This window comes from Ptychodera flava, chromosome 6 (assembly GCF_041260155.1).
Source record: "Ptychodera flava strain L36383 chromosome 6, AS_Pfla_20210202, whole genome shotgun sequence".
In the NCBI taxonomy this organism is placed as follows: Eukaryota; Metazoa; Hemichordata; class Enteropneusta; family Ptychoderidae; genus Ptychodera; species Ptychodera flava.
This window is the reverse complement of record NC_091933.1, coordinates 43,282,967-43,297,601: the sequence shown is the minus strand read 5'-3', so window position 1 is coordinate 43,297,601 and position 14,635 is coordinate 43,282,967. Positions and strand designations below refer to the sequence as shown.

General features: G+C 38.5%; 3 protein-coding genes across 5 annotated transcripts in view; 1 reads left to right on the top strand and 2 right to left on the bottom strand.

The window, feature by feature from the left end:
• The window catches only part of LOC139135875 (splicing factor 45-like), a 17,441-nt gene extending 13,820 nt beyond the window's left edge, over positions 1–3,621 (bottom strand). The window contains exon 1 of one of the 2 annotated variants that reach the window (XM_070703637.1): positions 3,484–3,621. The gene's annotated coding sequence lies outside the window, so the exon portion shown is untranslated. The remainder of the gene's footprint in view (positions 1–3,483) is intronic. The other variant, XM_070703638.1, reaches the window with a different exon arrangement.
• On the top strand, positions 3,611–12,003 carry LOC139135878 (ribonuclease P protein subunit p14-like). 2 transcript variants are annotated; one of them, XM_070703643.1, is made up of 5 exons: positions 3,611–3,681; positions 5,340–5,535; positions 8,623–8,784; positions 9,170–9,248; positions 11,341–12,003. In XM_070703643.1, the coding sequence occupies exons 2-5, from the start codon at positions 5,480–5,482 to the stop codon at positions 11,395–11,397; spliced, it is 354 nt and encodes a 117-aa protein (XP_070559744.1). In that variant the 5' UTR covers positions 3,611–3,681; positions 5,340–5,479; the 3' UTR covers positions 11,398–12,003. The 2 variants fall into 2 exon arrangements, with proteins under 2 accessions (XP_070559744.1, XP_070559745.1); XM_070703644.1 differs by having other exon boundaries at positions 3,646–3,820.
• On the bottom strand, positions 11,591–14,605 carry LOC139135877 (cyclin-Q-like). The gene is made up of 3 exons (XM_070703642.1): positions 13,908–14,605; positions 12,526–12,886; positions 11,591–11,794 (listed from the first exon to the last, which is right to left on the bottom strand). The coding sequence occupies exons 1-3, from the start codon at positions 14,195–14,197 to the stop codon at positions 11,720–11,722; spliced, it is 726 nt and encodes a 241-aa protein (XP_070559743.1). The 5' UTR covers positions 14,198–14,605; the 3' UTR covers positions 11,591–11,719.
• Between the last annotated feature and the right edge of the window lie 30 nt (positions 14,606–14,635).

Below are 14,635 nucleotides of genomic sequence, written 5' to 3'. Positions count from 1 at the left end.
AAACTTTTTCTTGCCGAACCACTCCTACATATTATGAGACAAGTTTTGTGTGTGGTACATTCTTATGCATGACTGCAGATGAGGTGTGTTACAAAACACATATTGACTGGCCATGAGGGCAAAAGCATGTCTTTTACCCCTCAGGCCTGTGAGTCACCCCCAAAAACAGATCGTTTCCCTCAGCCTTCAGCCTCAGGAAACAATCTGTTTTTAGGGGTGGCTCACATCCCCAGTGTTTCCGCTGCCCGCTCGCCAAATCGCAAATGCGAGAAAAAAGTAGCGTTTGGCGAGAAGATTTTGGCAAAAGTTAGCCAAACTTGCGAATCGAAAATTTCACTATGACGTCATCACTTTGTCTGTCCGCGCGCACATCGATGTCCTGCATTCAACTTGAGACGTCATGCTTTATCTCTCTACATCCCCGACCTTATGCGTCAGGAGATCCTATTTGTAAAACATACAGTATGAATAAATTGTAACGAAATAACTTACAAATCAATAGTACCGCATGTATATATCATGACCAGTTGACTAAAATGTTGCGAGGTTTTGGGTTTGACTACGCGCAATGTGTGATAACTCCGTGCAGTGACAGCGATGTCATCGTCAACACTGAAGGATCGTAGTGACTGTGAAACTAAGCAAAAACGGCAAACTTTCCTTTTTGACTTTGGCTGCTCCACCAATATGGGGGGAACCACCCCTACAACACACATTCTACGCGCAAGTAAAGCTATGAAATGGAAAGAAAGATTATGATCAATGTAGGAAAGTCGACCGTGAATTTGGAAAGGAAGGTAGTGGCATGCATACGCATGGCATTTTTTAGAACGTAGAGCGAGTAAGGCACACTTGAATAGCGAAAATGTTCCTGGTGTATTGCTGCCAACAAGAAAATACCTTTACTGGCGTTAGAAACTTGTGTGAATTGGCTTCCTTAAATATAAATTCGCGGCAATTTTCAGTGTATCACGGACCGTGGTGTATTGTGACGTGACATCGTATACAGACTTTCAGAGAAGGCGCTCGCTCGTCCGCTGAGTCGGCCAAGTTCCGCATTCACATCGTGCAAATACGCTAAGTCTTGTCGCGATATTTGAGCATTTAACTTGATCGTCAGTTAAACAAAAAGATGTTTCTCCATATCAAAATGGTATATATTTGATATTTTACGGTTCTGTTTACATAATAGACGTGAACATTTGGATTTATGATCCGTGATTTCCGCGATCCATGGCATGATTCAAGTGGCTGTGAATACACACTTACGTCTTTGATGATGACCCCTGACCCAAGCGCCATTGATACGCTGTGCGCTGTCCGAGCTTCGCTTGCTAAACTTCAACTTCAAGCGTAAAGCAAATGTATTGGAAGTCTAAAAAAATGCACATATTTCTCAAGTCTGAGATATTTTACTTTCGAACTGCTACGATTAAATGGATATCTGATTCGTTTGAAAAAACTGGTATGCTGAACCAGGTTTGGTGCCGATGTCTGTAGCGATATGTACAGTATCGCACGATAGCGATTTCAGGTTTGTTACTGAATCGAGTATAGTTGCATACGCCTTAAACTTTGGACAAGTGTCGCTTGAAATTCGGACAAATTTTATGTTGTATGCGTGGATGATGTTGGCACCTTGTAATCTGAACCATAAATTGGTGTTACTTTTAGTATCCATAGTAGCACTAACAGGGTTTATTTCCGTCATTCTTACGGAAAATGCAGACAAATATTTATTTTTGCATATTAATGAGAAAGAAATGACGTCATTTGTGATCAGTGGTATCGGCTTGGCTAATTGAATATCTCGTTTGGCGAATAATTTTTTAGGGCTTCTAGCCAAATTTGCTACAAGATTTTGGAACCCAGGGGAAACACTGCATCCCTCAGGGTACAGACATATGCTGTTGCCCTCATGGCCAGTAAATATGCGTATACTGTATTTTGTATCCTCTGTATCAGACCTCTTTGCCCCAGACCCAATTTGCCATTCCCCCCCCCCCCCTTAAAAAGAAATATTGTCAACCAGTAAAGTAAAGCTGAAAATTATCCAACAATGCTCCCAGGAAAAAAATTGAGTTGTTGCTACTACTAGCTCTACCAGCACACTTACTCGTAGGGCTACGATTATATATATGCGTGCAGTTTTACCCACACATTTGCCCTATTGTTTCTAATTTAGTTTCTTTGGGAGGGAACAGTTCACAGAAGCCAAATGTCTTGACACAGGTATATGTCAAAGTTACATGTAAAGATGGTGACTCACGGCTGTTTTGGGATGATGAGCTGTTACTTGGAGTGAAGTGGTATCAGTACGACGTGTAGATCTACGAGAATGGCACGAGTGCCCGGCTTGGGCTACACTGCCTCCCAACTCCAAGGAGTCCGCATACCCAAAGCCGGACACTCTCTCCATATTCGTAGGGCTATACAATGTGGTTCTACTGCCAGGTACTTGGGGCAAAAAGGTGGTACTTGGGACGGGTTGGTTTGGTATAAAATGGTTTCGGAATGGCACTGTGTGTGTCGACTTGGTTTTCGTGTGGTGTGTGTGGACCAAATAATATTTGCATTCTCTGATTCTCACACTGACAAATACTGCAAAGCTGTGACACTGTTCAGCATATCAAGACAAACTAGACGGTTCATCTACACTGTATTCCTTTCAGTTTGACATCAGCATTACTATTAGAAAGCCACTGGCTGCAAACTTGTCGCCGAAAGGTGAAGATGTCTATGATTTTTAGGACCGCTTCACTGTACAGTAGGGCTACAAGTTTGAAGCTAGGAAAGCCACGTACTACAGAGTGAGAATCTATTAAGTAATAATTTCATGTAAACTTTAAATTGCGCATAACTTTGGTTCGGGCACGCCACACATGTGATTTACAATTTCTATTTGCTGAAAGAGGCCCTACTCCTGCCTCGAATGCGGATATTTCTGTCGGTAAGAACTGTTACTTAACAATCTCATAGGTCTTGTACACTTTCGAAAAAGAAAGGGGCTCTCTTCTTTTCTTTTCCAGTCCGTTTACAAGGTGTAATGAAAACTTAATTTCGATCACAACAAACGGTACAGTCTTCTTGCTGTGTCCCTCCCTTGCAGCTGCGGGGGTCCACCACGCCGGTCCAGCATCGGCGCCTCTGCTCTGAGGTCATGGGTCAACACTGACAACAGTAGATGTTGACATGGCAAGATTGCTATTTCTTCTCCTTTACTGGAAGAAGAGCTCATGTTTAAGGCCGACGCACAACCTAAACATCACATAAATGAGCCGATGTGCTTTTTTCTGGCGGAAGTGGATATCAAGAGGGTTCGATATCCAACACGCGATGACTACATATTGCAGCACCGCCAAAACACGTTGTGCAGCTGAACTCATTCTAATCTTAATATAGATTTTTTTACCTTAAAGAATACAAAATACATCGTATAACCGTATTGGTAAAATACACTATTGCCCATTCTATCAAACTTACCACTTACTGCGATGAAAAGCGCGTGAAATATTGTTGAAAGTTCAATGTTTCGATCACTCCGTACGTACGTCACCTCAAACGTCGCTGCACAGTCAGTACGCTTTTGGGTTGTCGACGAACAGACAGTCAATTGACTGCACATGCTCAGAACGAGCAATACACATTTCCGGGACGATTGCACGTGTGGAAAAAGCCAGGGTACGGTAGGGTCCAATTTTACTCAAAATCAATGGTGGAGGGGGGATGTTCTGGCGTTCAAAGGAAGAACGCCAACGGAATTGGTACATCCCAGTTGCACTTCATCAGACTGGATAACCGGGTCTATATAAAGCCAACGGTACAGTTACGACTGAAATATAAATGTATTACAGGTATTCTTCTCAATGCAATTGCAAGCAAACCGTCACCGACGCATGCACCCAGTACTCTTACTGGTTGCACCAGTGACGGTTTGCTTGCAATGAGTCGAATGCCTGTGTTTGAAAGGGTTGGCATCTGACGCTTTTGTAGAGGGGCCGTCTTACGGCAGCGGCAAGAGTTCCTTTTTGGCCCCCTCAAACCTGGAAATCACAATTTAATTGCGGACTTTCCTTGGAAGAGGCTCATCAAATCAAATGGTAAACGATGCTATCAGTAGATCCTGGTTTATTTAAGTGTTTTAATTAAAGAAAATGGATTGAACTTCCTCCTTGATAAAGCTCCATCACTCAAACACCAAAAAAGTTATAGCTGGATTAATGAAAACAACTTTAACAAACAATTATGAGGTCTTTTGGAAAAATTTGATCACTGATGAAAATAGTAAACTAGAATGTATACCAAAATAAAACATCATTTTAGATTAGAACCCTACTTAACGCAGTTACAAGGTGAGAAAAGAAAATTACTCACCAAACTTTGCATAAGCAATCATGATCTAGCAATTGAAAAGGGAGACACGCTATTCGAAAAACCCTAATTACTGAAAGATAATGCAATCTGTGTAACACCAACAGCATTCATGAAGATGAAACACACTTTTTATTAGTCTGTCAGAAATATAAAGTCCAAAGAAAGAACTTTTGCAGTAAAATTAATTTTCCAAATGATGCAACTGAAAATCAGTTTATTTCTTAGCTGTGGAAGTGCAGCTACTAGTATCTGTGGCCAGGTAGCGTGCGTCTATGCGGGTCATCAAAAGGTCAACCCCGCCACGGATATCTGTGGTGGGGTTCACATTTTGAAGACCCGCATAGACACACGCTACCCTGCCACAGATAGCTGTGTTTCCACAGGTACTTATTTCTCTACTAACAAAACAACTATCTTTTAATGGACAACTTGCAGATGATATTTTTTACTTTATATAAACAAAGAAATACCTGGTTATGTTTATTATTGGAGAAAAGTTCAAACTTATTTTTGCATGACATTTTTATTGCCACAAATGTGATGTAAATCCTATATTTACAAACAAGCAATAAATGTAATTATTGCATGTATTAATACAACTTTTGGAGGGGTTTAGTTGTATATCCTATCTAAGATAGAAAACAATTTGGTCTTAAGGAACTCTCACCCCCCCCCCCCCCCCCAATTTACAAAATCTAGCCTATGGAACATTCCATATCACCTCAAGTATAGACCTGTGTGCTGCATTTTGGAGTGTACACATTTTATCAAGATCAGATGAAACCGTCAACTGTCAACTAACCTTCCTTTGTCATTGTAATGATCATTTTGATGAATATACTGTCTGGTTTAGGATGTGGTAACCACAGAAACAATGTGCAACATATTCATCAACAACATGACTACTTATTTATTCTTTCTTTGTTTCTTCATTTGTTCAGTAATGTCTTTATTCATTGTAACAGATCAGCTGCTTATCCAGTATCTCTATGGTAAAAATGGAATCTTGAGACCTCTATAGCATGGATAATGGTACCTGAGAATTTGAGGTCAACATAAACATCTGTACTGCCAGATTACATATGAGGTGTACTATCACAAGAAGATGCAAAGAGTTGTTAGTAAAGGAGCCGTAGACTACTTCTACTTGAAAACAACTCTGTAAGTTAAAATTAGCTTGCATAAAAAAGTGAAAATATAAATCATAAAGTAAATAATAATAGCTGTATCATTCTGCATTTACTCCCTCCTTCCCCCCCAAAAACTCATAATATCTGTGTTATTTTTGCATTTACTCCCTCCTCCCCCAAAAAGCCCTATAATAGCTGTGTCGTTTTACATTTTCTCCCTCCTCCCCCCCCAAAGCCCCATAATAGCTGTTATTTTGCATTTACTCCCTCCTTCCCCCAAAAGCCCCATAATAGCTGTTATTTTGCATTTACTCCCTCCTCCCCCCCAAAAAAGCCCAATAGTAGCTGTGTCGTTTTGCATTTAATCCCTCCTCCCCCCAAAGCCCCATAATAGCTGTTATTTTGCATTTGCTCCCTCCCCAAAAAGCCTCATAATAGCTATGTTATTTTGCATTTGGTCCCTCCCCCCCCTCAAAAGCCTCATAATAGCTGTGTTATTTTGCATTTACTGCCTCCTCCCCCAAGAAAAGACATCTTTATTAAAGCTGCAAGCAGCCTTGGCGGGGCCCAAGCTGCTAATATGGTTTAAAGTTCTTGCACTTATAATGTTATATGCAAAATTGAAGTCTCGAAAAGTAGGATTTTGAGCATCATCTTATGGTTACAGTACCGGTATGTTTCACTGGTAATTGCATGTTTTATACAAAATCAAATATCGCTGCCAAAGTTCTTCACGGATCCAATTGCCTATCAGAAACAGTAAAGTGCTCAGATAGGAGTAAAATGTCATTGAATCGGTATGTTCGTTCTTGAGAAGAAGAGCTTTAAATAGTAAATTGCAATTTTCGCAAAATCCAATATGGCGGCCAAACTACGTGACCGATCAGAACGCCTTTCGCAAACTTGAAAGATATCACACTTACGATGGAATATGCAAACTTTCAGTTGAATCGGTGTGTTGGTTCTGGAGAAGAAGATTTTAAAAGAGTAAATCACGATTTTTGCAAAATCCAATATGGCGGCCAAACCACGTGACCGATCAAAACGCCTTTCGCAAACTTTAAAGAGATCAAACTTAACATGCTACATGTAAAATTTCAGTCAAATTGGTATGTTGGTTCTAGAGAAATAGATTTTTAAAGATTAAAAGACGATTTTCACAAAATCCAATATGGCGGCCAAACCACGTGACCGATCAAAACGGGTTTCGCAAACTTGAAAGACATCACACTTAAGATGGTATATGCAAAATTTCAGTCGAATCAGTGTGTAGGTTCGGGAGAAGAAGATGTTTAACGATTTTTGCAAAATCCAATATGTCGGCCAAACCACGTGACCGATCAAAACGCCTTTCACAAACTTTAAAGACATCACACTTAAGATGTTACATGTGAAATTTGAGTGGAATCGGTGTGTTGGTTCTGGAGAAGAAGATTTTTGAAGATTAAATTGGTAGTTTTCGAAAATCCAATATGGCGGCCAAATCACGTGACCGATCCAAATGTCTTTCGCAAACTTGAAAGAGATCACACTTAAGATGTTACATGTCAAATTTCAGTTGAATCGGTGTGTTGGTTCTGGAAAAGAAGATTTTTAAGACTAAATCACGATTTTCTCAAAATCCAATATGGCGGCCAAACCACGTGACCGATCAAAATGCCGTTCGCAAACTTGAAAGAGATGACTCTTAGAATGACATGAGCAAAATTTCAGCTCAATCGATGTGTTGGTTCTGGAGAAGAAGATTTTTAAAGATTAAAATGGTATTTTTCAAAAATCCAATATGGCGGCCAAGGTCACGTGATCGCACGCGATTTTATTTGCCAATTCTTAAGACCTTAGGTCATGCTTGCTATATAAAAATTTTCAAACTGACTTGACCTCTAGGTCAGCAAGAAAGCCATTTTTAGTTTTTCGGAAAATCCAATATGGCCGCCAGGTCACATGACCAATCAAAATTTTAAGGATAATATGCATGAGAACCCATTAGTAGCTATTAGCACTGCAAGTTTGAGAAGTTTCTGTCATGCGGTTTCTGAGATCAAGAGTGACAAAAAAAAGGACAGTAGAAGAAGAAGATGAGGAAGAAGAAGAATATTGAACTCCAGTAAAACCAATAGGGGCCAAGCCGGTAGGCTAGGGCCCCTAAATATTGAGAGAGATGTTTTGGATTCCTGTCATTAATCAATATTGTCTTTCAAAATGTCAGTGTTCCAATTGTTGCAAGGTGCAGGATTTGGTCAGTTAAATTCCCCGGTTTGACCCTTTCACCCCAGTTCTCTGTATACAGGTCCAACTTTACCATAGAAAACAATGGATTTGGGACAAACCATGGTGGTGAAAGGGTTAAATTCACACACTGTACACATATTATGTGTAGCTACATTTGAGTTGCAACTCAAAAATTATTCAGTTGTTAAAACGAAAGTTGTGTTCATTGCCAATGTTGAACAGTGTTCCTTGGTTACATTACAGTAAGCATTTTTAAACAAGTTGTATCTGATTTCAAACCATATTATTTTTATTTTAAATTGCAAAAAGATATAGATAAAGGGGCTTTTATAATTACAAGAATGTGATTTATGACATTGCTAATGTAAGTCATGGTACCTCCCATAGTGCTTTGCCTAAGTTTAAAACATGGTATATGAATGCCAGTTCCTTCAATAATGACCTATTTTATTCCACCTTTATCATGCCCTGAAAGACTGCTCTGAGCCAAAGAGAAGACAGAGGACATGTTTTGATGTTATCAGTCAATTTGCAGGAAAGAGTGTTCTTTGGAAGTGCATGTTCTAATCCCTGTTGATGTTACGGCACATGTTCAAAGACAATTTGTAGCACAAAGTCAACAAGTCGAAAAATTAAGAACAGTAATACTCGATGACATTTATGTCGCTGACCAGTTATGGCTGGTGTTACAGGGAGTGCACGGTGAAAATATCCAGGGTTATCACTATCCTCCTACCAAAAGAGCAGTATGTGTACATTTAATGTTTTGTCATAGCAACTGGGCTAAAAATATGAATCTTGTGCGGTTGCTTGGTTTGAATAAGGCAATTTTTTGCAGTTTCATTGTACATATTTACAACTCTACTTACATTGGTACCACTTTTAGGGAATTTAAAGACAGCAGTTTTCAAGTTGATGGCTTACTATTCAAGGCAATCATTGTCAAGGCACTGTTGTCTATGTTTGGTGAAGTTGGTGCTGCTATCAAAGTGGACGTGTTGAAATTTGATGAAGACACCGGAGAAGCCATTTTGAGAGTGCATCATAGGTGAGTTTATTTCTCGCACTCTGAACAACATTTACACTCCGAATGATTTACTTTGCACATCAGTCCACTCCATGTGTCACCTCTCCTCCACACTAAATGATACAGATTTGTGGATCAGAGATCATGGGTGATTGAAAAGCAAGCATCATGTTATCAGCATTTAAGTTGCTGAGGTAATCTTTGAATCAACAACAAATGGACAAACTGGCTCAAATTGAGCAGGAAATGACTGATATAAGTTGTTGTTAATACTTTTCGAAAAGAGGAATTACACCTTTGGCTTATGCAGAACTCTTTCTTTTTAAACAAATTAATGTGCAGTCTGTAGTGTTTCTCCATACTCTCAATCTGACATCAGCATTTTGCACTTGTATGTTTTTACCAGTGGAATTGGCAAGCTATGGACTGCACTGACATTGTACAATAAATATAGCCAGCAGGAATGTGCTTTCAGGGTTCAACAGGTGAGACTTATGCACACACATTCATCAACCAATATGCTAAAGACACACAAAATATTGCACTCAAGACTGATAGAAAAGATAAAACAATATTGATGAACACTGATTATTCTTGAAAACAGACTGAGGATTATAAACTTGTTTATTATCTCACCTCATGTTGACATATTATGCATAATGCTGTTCATAAGGTGGCGTTGCACTTGACCAACACACATTTTTATCAAGGCAATATTTCTCATCAATGACCTGAAAATCCTGTCATACTTTAGACTTTCTAAAAGCAGAAAATTTAAAGTTTAGTTTGATGGTAAATAGTTTACTAAAAAGATTTTAAGGCGGTGTACATTGAGCTAAAACAACCCAATTGTGGTATAAATAAAAAAAGTAAGTCAAAACTTTATCCTATTTTTTAACCAAGTATCTCATTTGAAGTTAGAGTTTATTTTTTAAAAAAAATTATTTTTCATTGTCTATTTGTATTCTTAACTGGCAGGAATCAAGACTGGCATTCAAAAAAGTGATTAACATTTATGATCAGCAAAAGTGAAATGATTCTATTTTCCCACTGTTATTACAAAACAAAATTTCTGCTTTGTTATTATTTCAAATATGAAATGCGAAAATTTCACAAAAATTTGACCCAGCCACCTTGGAGTAGAGTGGAGTTGTATTCATTTCAAATGTTCACAACAGGTGAAAGAAAAAACAAAAAATCTGATAATTTGCATAAATTTACATTTCTTTCTCACCTAACTTAACTGTTGCCGTACAAAAAACTCCTTGTCAATATATACCCAATACCAAATTCCTGAAAATTGGATGATTTTTTGCAAAAAAAATATTGGACAAAAAAAACGCTGAGTCATATGCTGCCACAATTTCAACAGACAAAATCTGAGCTTACTATGTTATGAACAACATTAATATATAAGTTTTAATTAAAAGACAAATTTATTTTTGAAATATGAATGAAAATACAGTGGCCAATTTTAAGTTACACACTGTCATGTCATTCCTATGTCACTTTCTCTGGCTATGCCATGATTTTACATATGCTGTGATGTATTTTGAACTTTTGATGCAATTCACAAAATTATAATTTTACTTCCTTGCCAATCCATTCATGTAAATGTTAGTACATTAATGTAAACAGTAGCGTGTGAAATCATCAAAAAACATGCCTTGTCAACATTCCCCTCCGAATCCTGGGCAAAAATTCAAATTGTTCCAAGGAGCTAATGTTATATTTAAATGCTTTACTTGATTTTGTGCTTGAATCATCCTAGGACACAACATGGAGGTAAAGTCTTTCTTTTCACCTCCATGGACACAATAACTTGGGTAGCAAGGGGTGCATTTTCAGGTCAGTCCCAGTATTGATACAGCGCCACCAGTGTCAAAACTTATGTACCTTTTGTTCAATTGGTCATCCCTGTACTCAAATACGTCATGCAGAAACATGACATTTTAATCAAAGAATAGTTAATAGATGCAACTTACATGTAAAGCCCCTGTAGCTGTAACTCTTGAAATTTGTTGACCTGAAAAAGGCTTTCTATTGTCTCTGGTTTTCTTTAAATTCTACAGATTTAAAGGTTATAGTTCTTTACCACTGAAAAATTGGACAAGTAAATTTAAATTTTAATCGTTATTTTGATCTCCCGCCATTTTTAAAAATTGGTAATATTACAAAGAAAACATAGCATATGGTGTCCCAGTGGCAAACATTCAGCACTATATGCATTATATTGGACTACTCTGTTGTTTCTGCATGAGGGCGCCATTTTATGTTTGGGCAAACATTTTATTGTTTATCTTGCTCAAAATTGCATATGCAGTGACAGTGGACAGTTTATTCTACATGTATAAACACCTCTCAATGAGTACATTCCCATGAACTTGTTTTAGTTTGGAAGTAAAAGCACAAAAAATAATGCTAAATGATACAGCTGTCGGGCCTTTAACTGTAACATGATCAATAAGAGAGATTCTTTGAGACTATTGGCTTAATCTGACTGAATGAACAACACTTAAATAATCTTATCTGCTCATGAAGTTTTATCCAGATGTCAATGTCTTTAATTTGCTTCAGGTAGCTTCATGTCTCATGGCACTTGCGGTGAACAGCAGGGAAGACCATTACGAGTGATTTGGTTCAGCAGCATGTTGTCCCATAACACTAGGATCTCAAGATTCTCTAGAACACTATTGCATCGTTCAGACCACGCCTGCTTTAATGCAGTGCAAAGGGACTATTGCAGTGACTTGCATGATAACAAAACATGAAGAATCCTGAAAACAGCGCTCACCTCAACATTCATTTTATTATAAATACCATCATGAGAATTGTAAAGGCTGAGTCCAAATGAAGCTGTTTATTGCTCATGTGTTTCAAGACACCTTGAAGTTTCAGTCTCTGCTTCCTGATTTCAAAAAAGAATATTTAAAAATGGTCAAATGTTAGACTCAATTTATGAGTTATACACTTTAATGAGATGTTCCTTGATTGAGCAAATGTCGTCTTCATTTACATCTTCACAGAATACCTGCAATGAAAAACAAGAATTTTCAATGTTTATGACAAATAATCTTATGACTTTAATCCTAAAGTGGACAACAGTTTCTGGCATGTGCATCAACAGTTTGTCCATTGACCTTGTACATTTAAGTTTTTTGTATTTTCTGATAGTCATGACGATACTGAGTTTTACTAAATTAAAAAAGTTGGTTGAAATAAAATGTTACATTTTCATTACCACTGGCTTGTCAACGTTTTAAGTACATGTACTGTGAAATTGAACATATTTTCTAAGTACAGTGGGCAAAGGATAGTGTATCACCAACCTCAATCTGATCAGCTTGTTTGTCTTTTTCTTTCTGTTATCAAAAGCCACACAACATATGAAAACTGAACACCTCTCTACATCTGATTTCCCTTTTCCTTCTGGTCTGTCACTTTCCATCATGAAGGTCCATAAAATGCTCAATTGAGCCACATTGAATTTTACCTCGGCGTGCATGTCATTAGGGTCAAGTTGGTAAAATCAAGTTTACAGTATCTGTTTTCGGTGGCCTTCAAATGCAAGATTCTGGTTTTAACTAACTTGGCCTGATAGTGACAGATGTATACGGAAAGACAAGGGACCAGACCGCATCAAACCTTTGATGCTACCTCTCTTGTAATAATGCCAGCAATGTTCAGTTGTTAAATACATCCTCACTAAACGAAAATGCTGGCGAGTCTGTTCCACAGTTCTGTTAGATAATAGTTTGTTACCTGCCACCATTTGTCCTTTGTTGTCTCATTTTGAGGAACCCTAACGTTGTGAAATTGCAGCGCAAAATACAACACTGCAACTGCCATGTGTTGAGCTTTCGTTTGCAGACATATGTCGCTATGGTAACTGTCTCTCAAGAAAGCCCATGCTGTGTTCCAAATAGGCTTTTTCTTCCACACCTGAGGATCAAGCCATTCTCTCATGGACTTCATGTACAGCTGCAGGTAATTGTGTGGCATTGTAAATGCTACCTGGAACTTCAGAACTCTCAAAATAAGTAGTTCACCACGAGCAATGCTCTCACGGAGTTCTATGTAGGTGTTGCTAAGTTCTGAGGGTGGTTCATCTTTGTGTAAAGTTCTATCAAGGTAAGTAAAATGAAGGTATGTAAGGTTCCAAGTGATGGCACCAAAGATTACTAATTCCATATATTTCCCATTCATTACATTCATATTCTACTAGCCCTAAAAAATACAAATGTTTGGGAGTTTCGACTAAGGTATCATTAATGTGACTAAAACAATCAAGTTATGAAAAGTTTTGTGTGGAATGCAATATCTAAGCCCGGTGTTGCACAGCTAGGACGGGCCCTTACAACAATGTCCCCAAAGTGGAACCCTTGTCCTGCATTCTCGCGTTCTGTGGGTCACCTCAAGCACACTAATGGGTTGACTGTGTTGGGTGTAAGCTACAAGTAATATCTGATACTGACAGTGGCCTTTGTTTTGCATGATTATTTTGAAGCATATATTTTTGTATTTTCAGAGCTGTGATTAGAAGTAATTAAATGTAGCACTTGATATTATAACTTGCTTGTAGTCTGACTGAGCTCTGATGGGCGGCAGGTATGGTACATGGATACTGCTACAATTACTATAATTTCCGGTAGCTTGAATTTTGTTTTTTGAAACTAATTTGTTACAAGAATGATACAGAATTGGATTTACAACTAACACGTTTTCCCCAAAATGTGGTAAACATCCCAAACAACAAACAGTAGAGGGACACAGTGTCCCCAGGTTTAAAAATCCTGGCTGCAACACTGTAAGTCATTTTGAATCATGGTTTGCCATGAGTACAGTGTAACCTATCTAAACCGAACCCTGTGTACACTGGAAACCTGTCTAAACTGAACCCTTTCCATGTCCATTTTCAATAGAACTCTACATTAAAAGAACCTCTATAAACATACACCTCTCCAAATAGAAAAATTTTCTTAGTCTGTAGGGTTCGGTTTAGACAGGTTTTACTGTATATGATAAATTACTGAAAAAGCAGAAAAATAATTGTATTCTTCACTGGTAGGGATTTTTGACTTTGTTGATATCGGAAACATAAATTTTGCCAAAACATGTAATAATGTGCATCATGGGATACTCACCTGTAGCACACCTTGACAATGTCCTTCAGACGAACTTGTTCCTCACACACTTTTGAAGCCAGATACATAGCTGATGCTGCTATCGTGTATGGATCATATTGTTCGAGGTCACATTTCTTGAAAAATTTATGATAAATCATACATGCGGTTGCCAGGGGAACTGACTCCATACGAAGTTTGACACCTGCATCCCATATGTATTTCACAGCTTTAAAGTTTATCTGCTTCTCAGATAGTGATTTCTTCTCTGACGTCGATGGAAGTGCTCCATCATCTTTACCTGTTGCCATGATAATGTTAGAGATGGGCTGTTGCGAATCGCGTTATACTGATGACTATACAGCTGTGCTTAATCGACCTGACCCCTGGGGCTGTTAGTCCCATGATCCGCCATGACGCACGCACACAAGTACCACTCCCACTGTTACCGGTAATACCACGTCGCCCTGTCCAGGAATGAAATACTGCGTGTTTAGCTCGTGTGATAACGCTCTCAGTAAAACGCAAGCATTGATGAAAATTAATTTTTGTCCAACAGACTTTCCTAAACAGATTGCCTGTCAAGGTCTCACAGAAATCGAGCCATTTCATAACCCTCTCATCGCCATACCATAACGGCATGCACACAACATGCACCAGTTCAATACGGAGCACGCGTGTGTGTTCATAGGGTCGTCGAGAGATGAAAATACGGAAGTGATTGTTCAAATGAAAACGAGGCTCTTTAC

What these genes read in the sequence shown, in the direction of transcription:
- LOC139135877 (XM_070703642.1), bottom strand. Translation starts at nt 14,197, where the DNA reads ATGGCAACAGGTAAAGATGATGGAGCACTTCCATCGACGTCAGAGAAG. An exon ending in ATTGTCAAGGTGTGCTACAG is followed by an intron (nt 12,887 to 13,907) that starts GTGAGTATCCCA and finishes TTACCTTGATAG; the next exon opens with AACTTTACACAAAGATGAAC. An exon ending in CAAAGGACAAATGGTGGCAG is followed by an intron (nt 11,795 to 12,525) that starts GTAACAAACTAT and finishes TTTTCATTGCAG; the next exon opens with GTATTCTGTGAAGATGTAAA.
- LOC139135878 (XM_070703643.1), top strand. Translation starts at nt 5,480, where the DNA reads ATGCAAAGAGTTGTTAGTAAAGGAGCCGTAGACTACTTCTACTTGAAA. An exon ending in TTCTACTTGAAAACAACTCT is followed by an intron (nt 5,536 to 8,622) that starts GTAAGTTAAAAT and finishes TACCACTTTTAG; the next exon opens with GGAATTTAAAGACAGCAGTT. An exon ending in ATTTTGAGAGTGCATCATAG is followed by an intron (nt 8,785 to 9,169) that starts GTGAGTTTATTT and finishes TGTTTTTACCAG; the next exon opens with TGGAATTGGCAAGCTATGGA.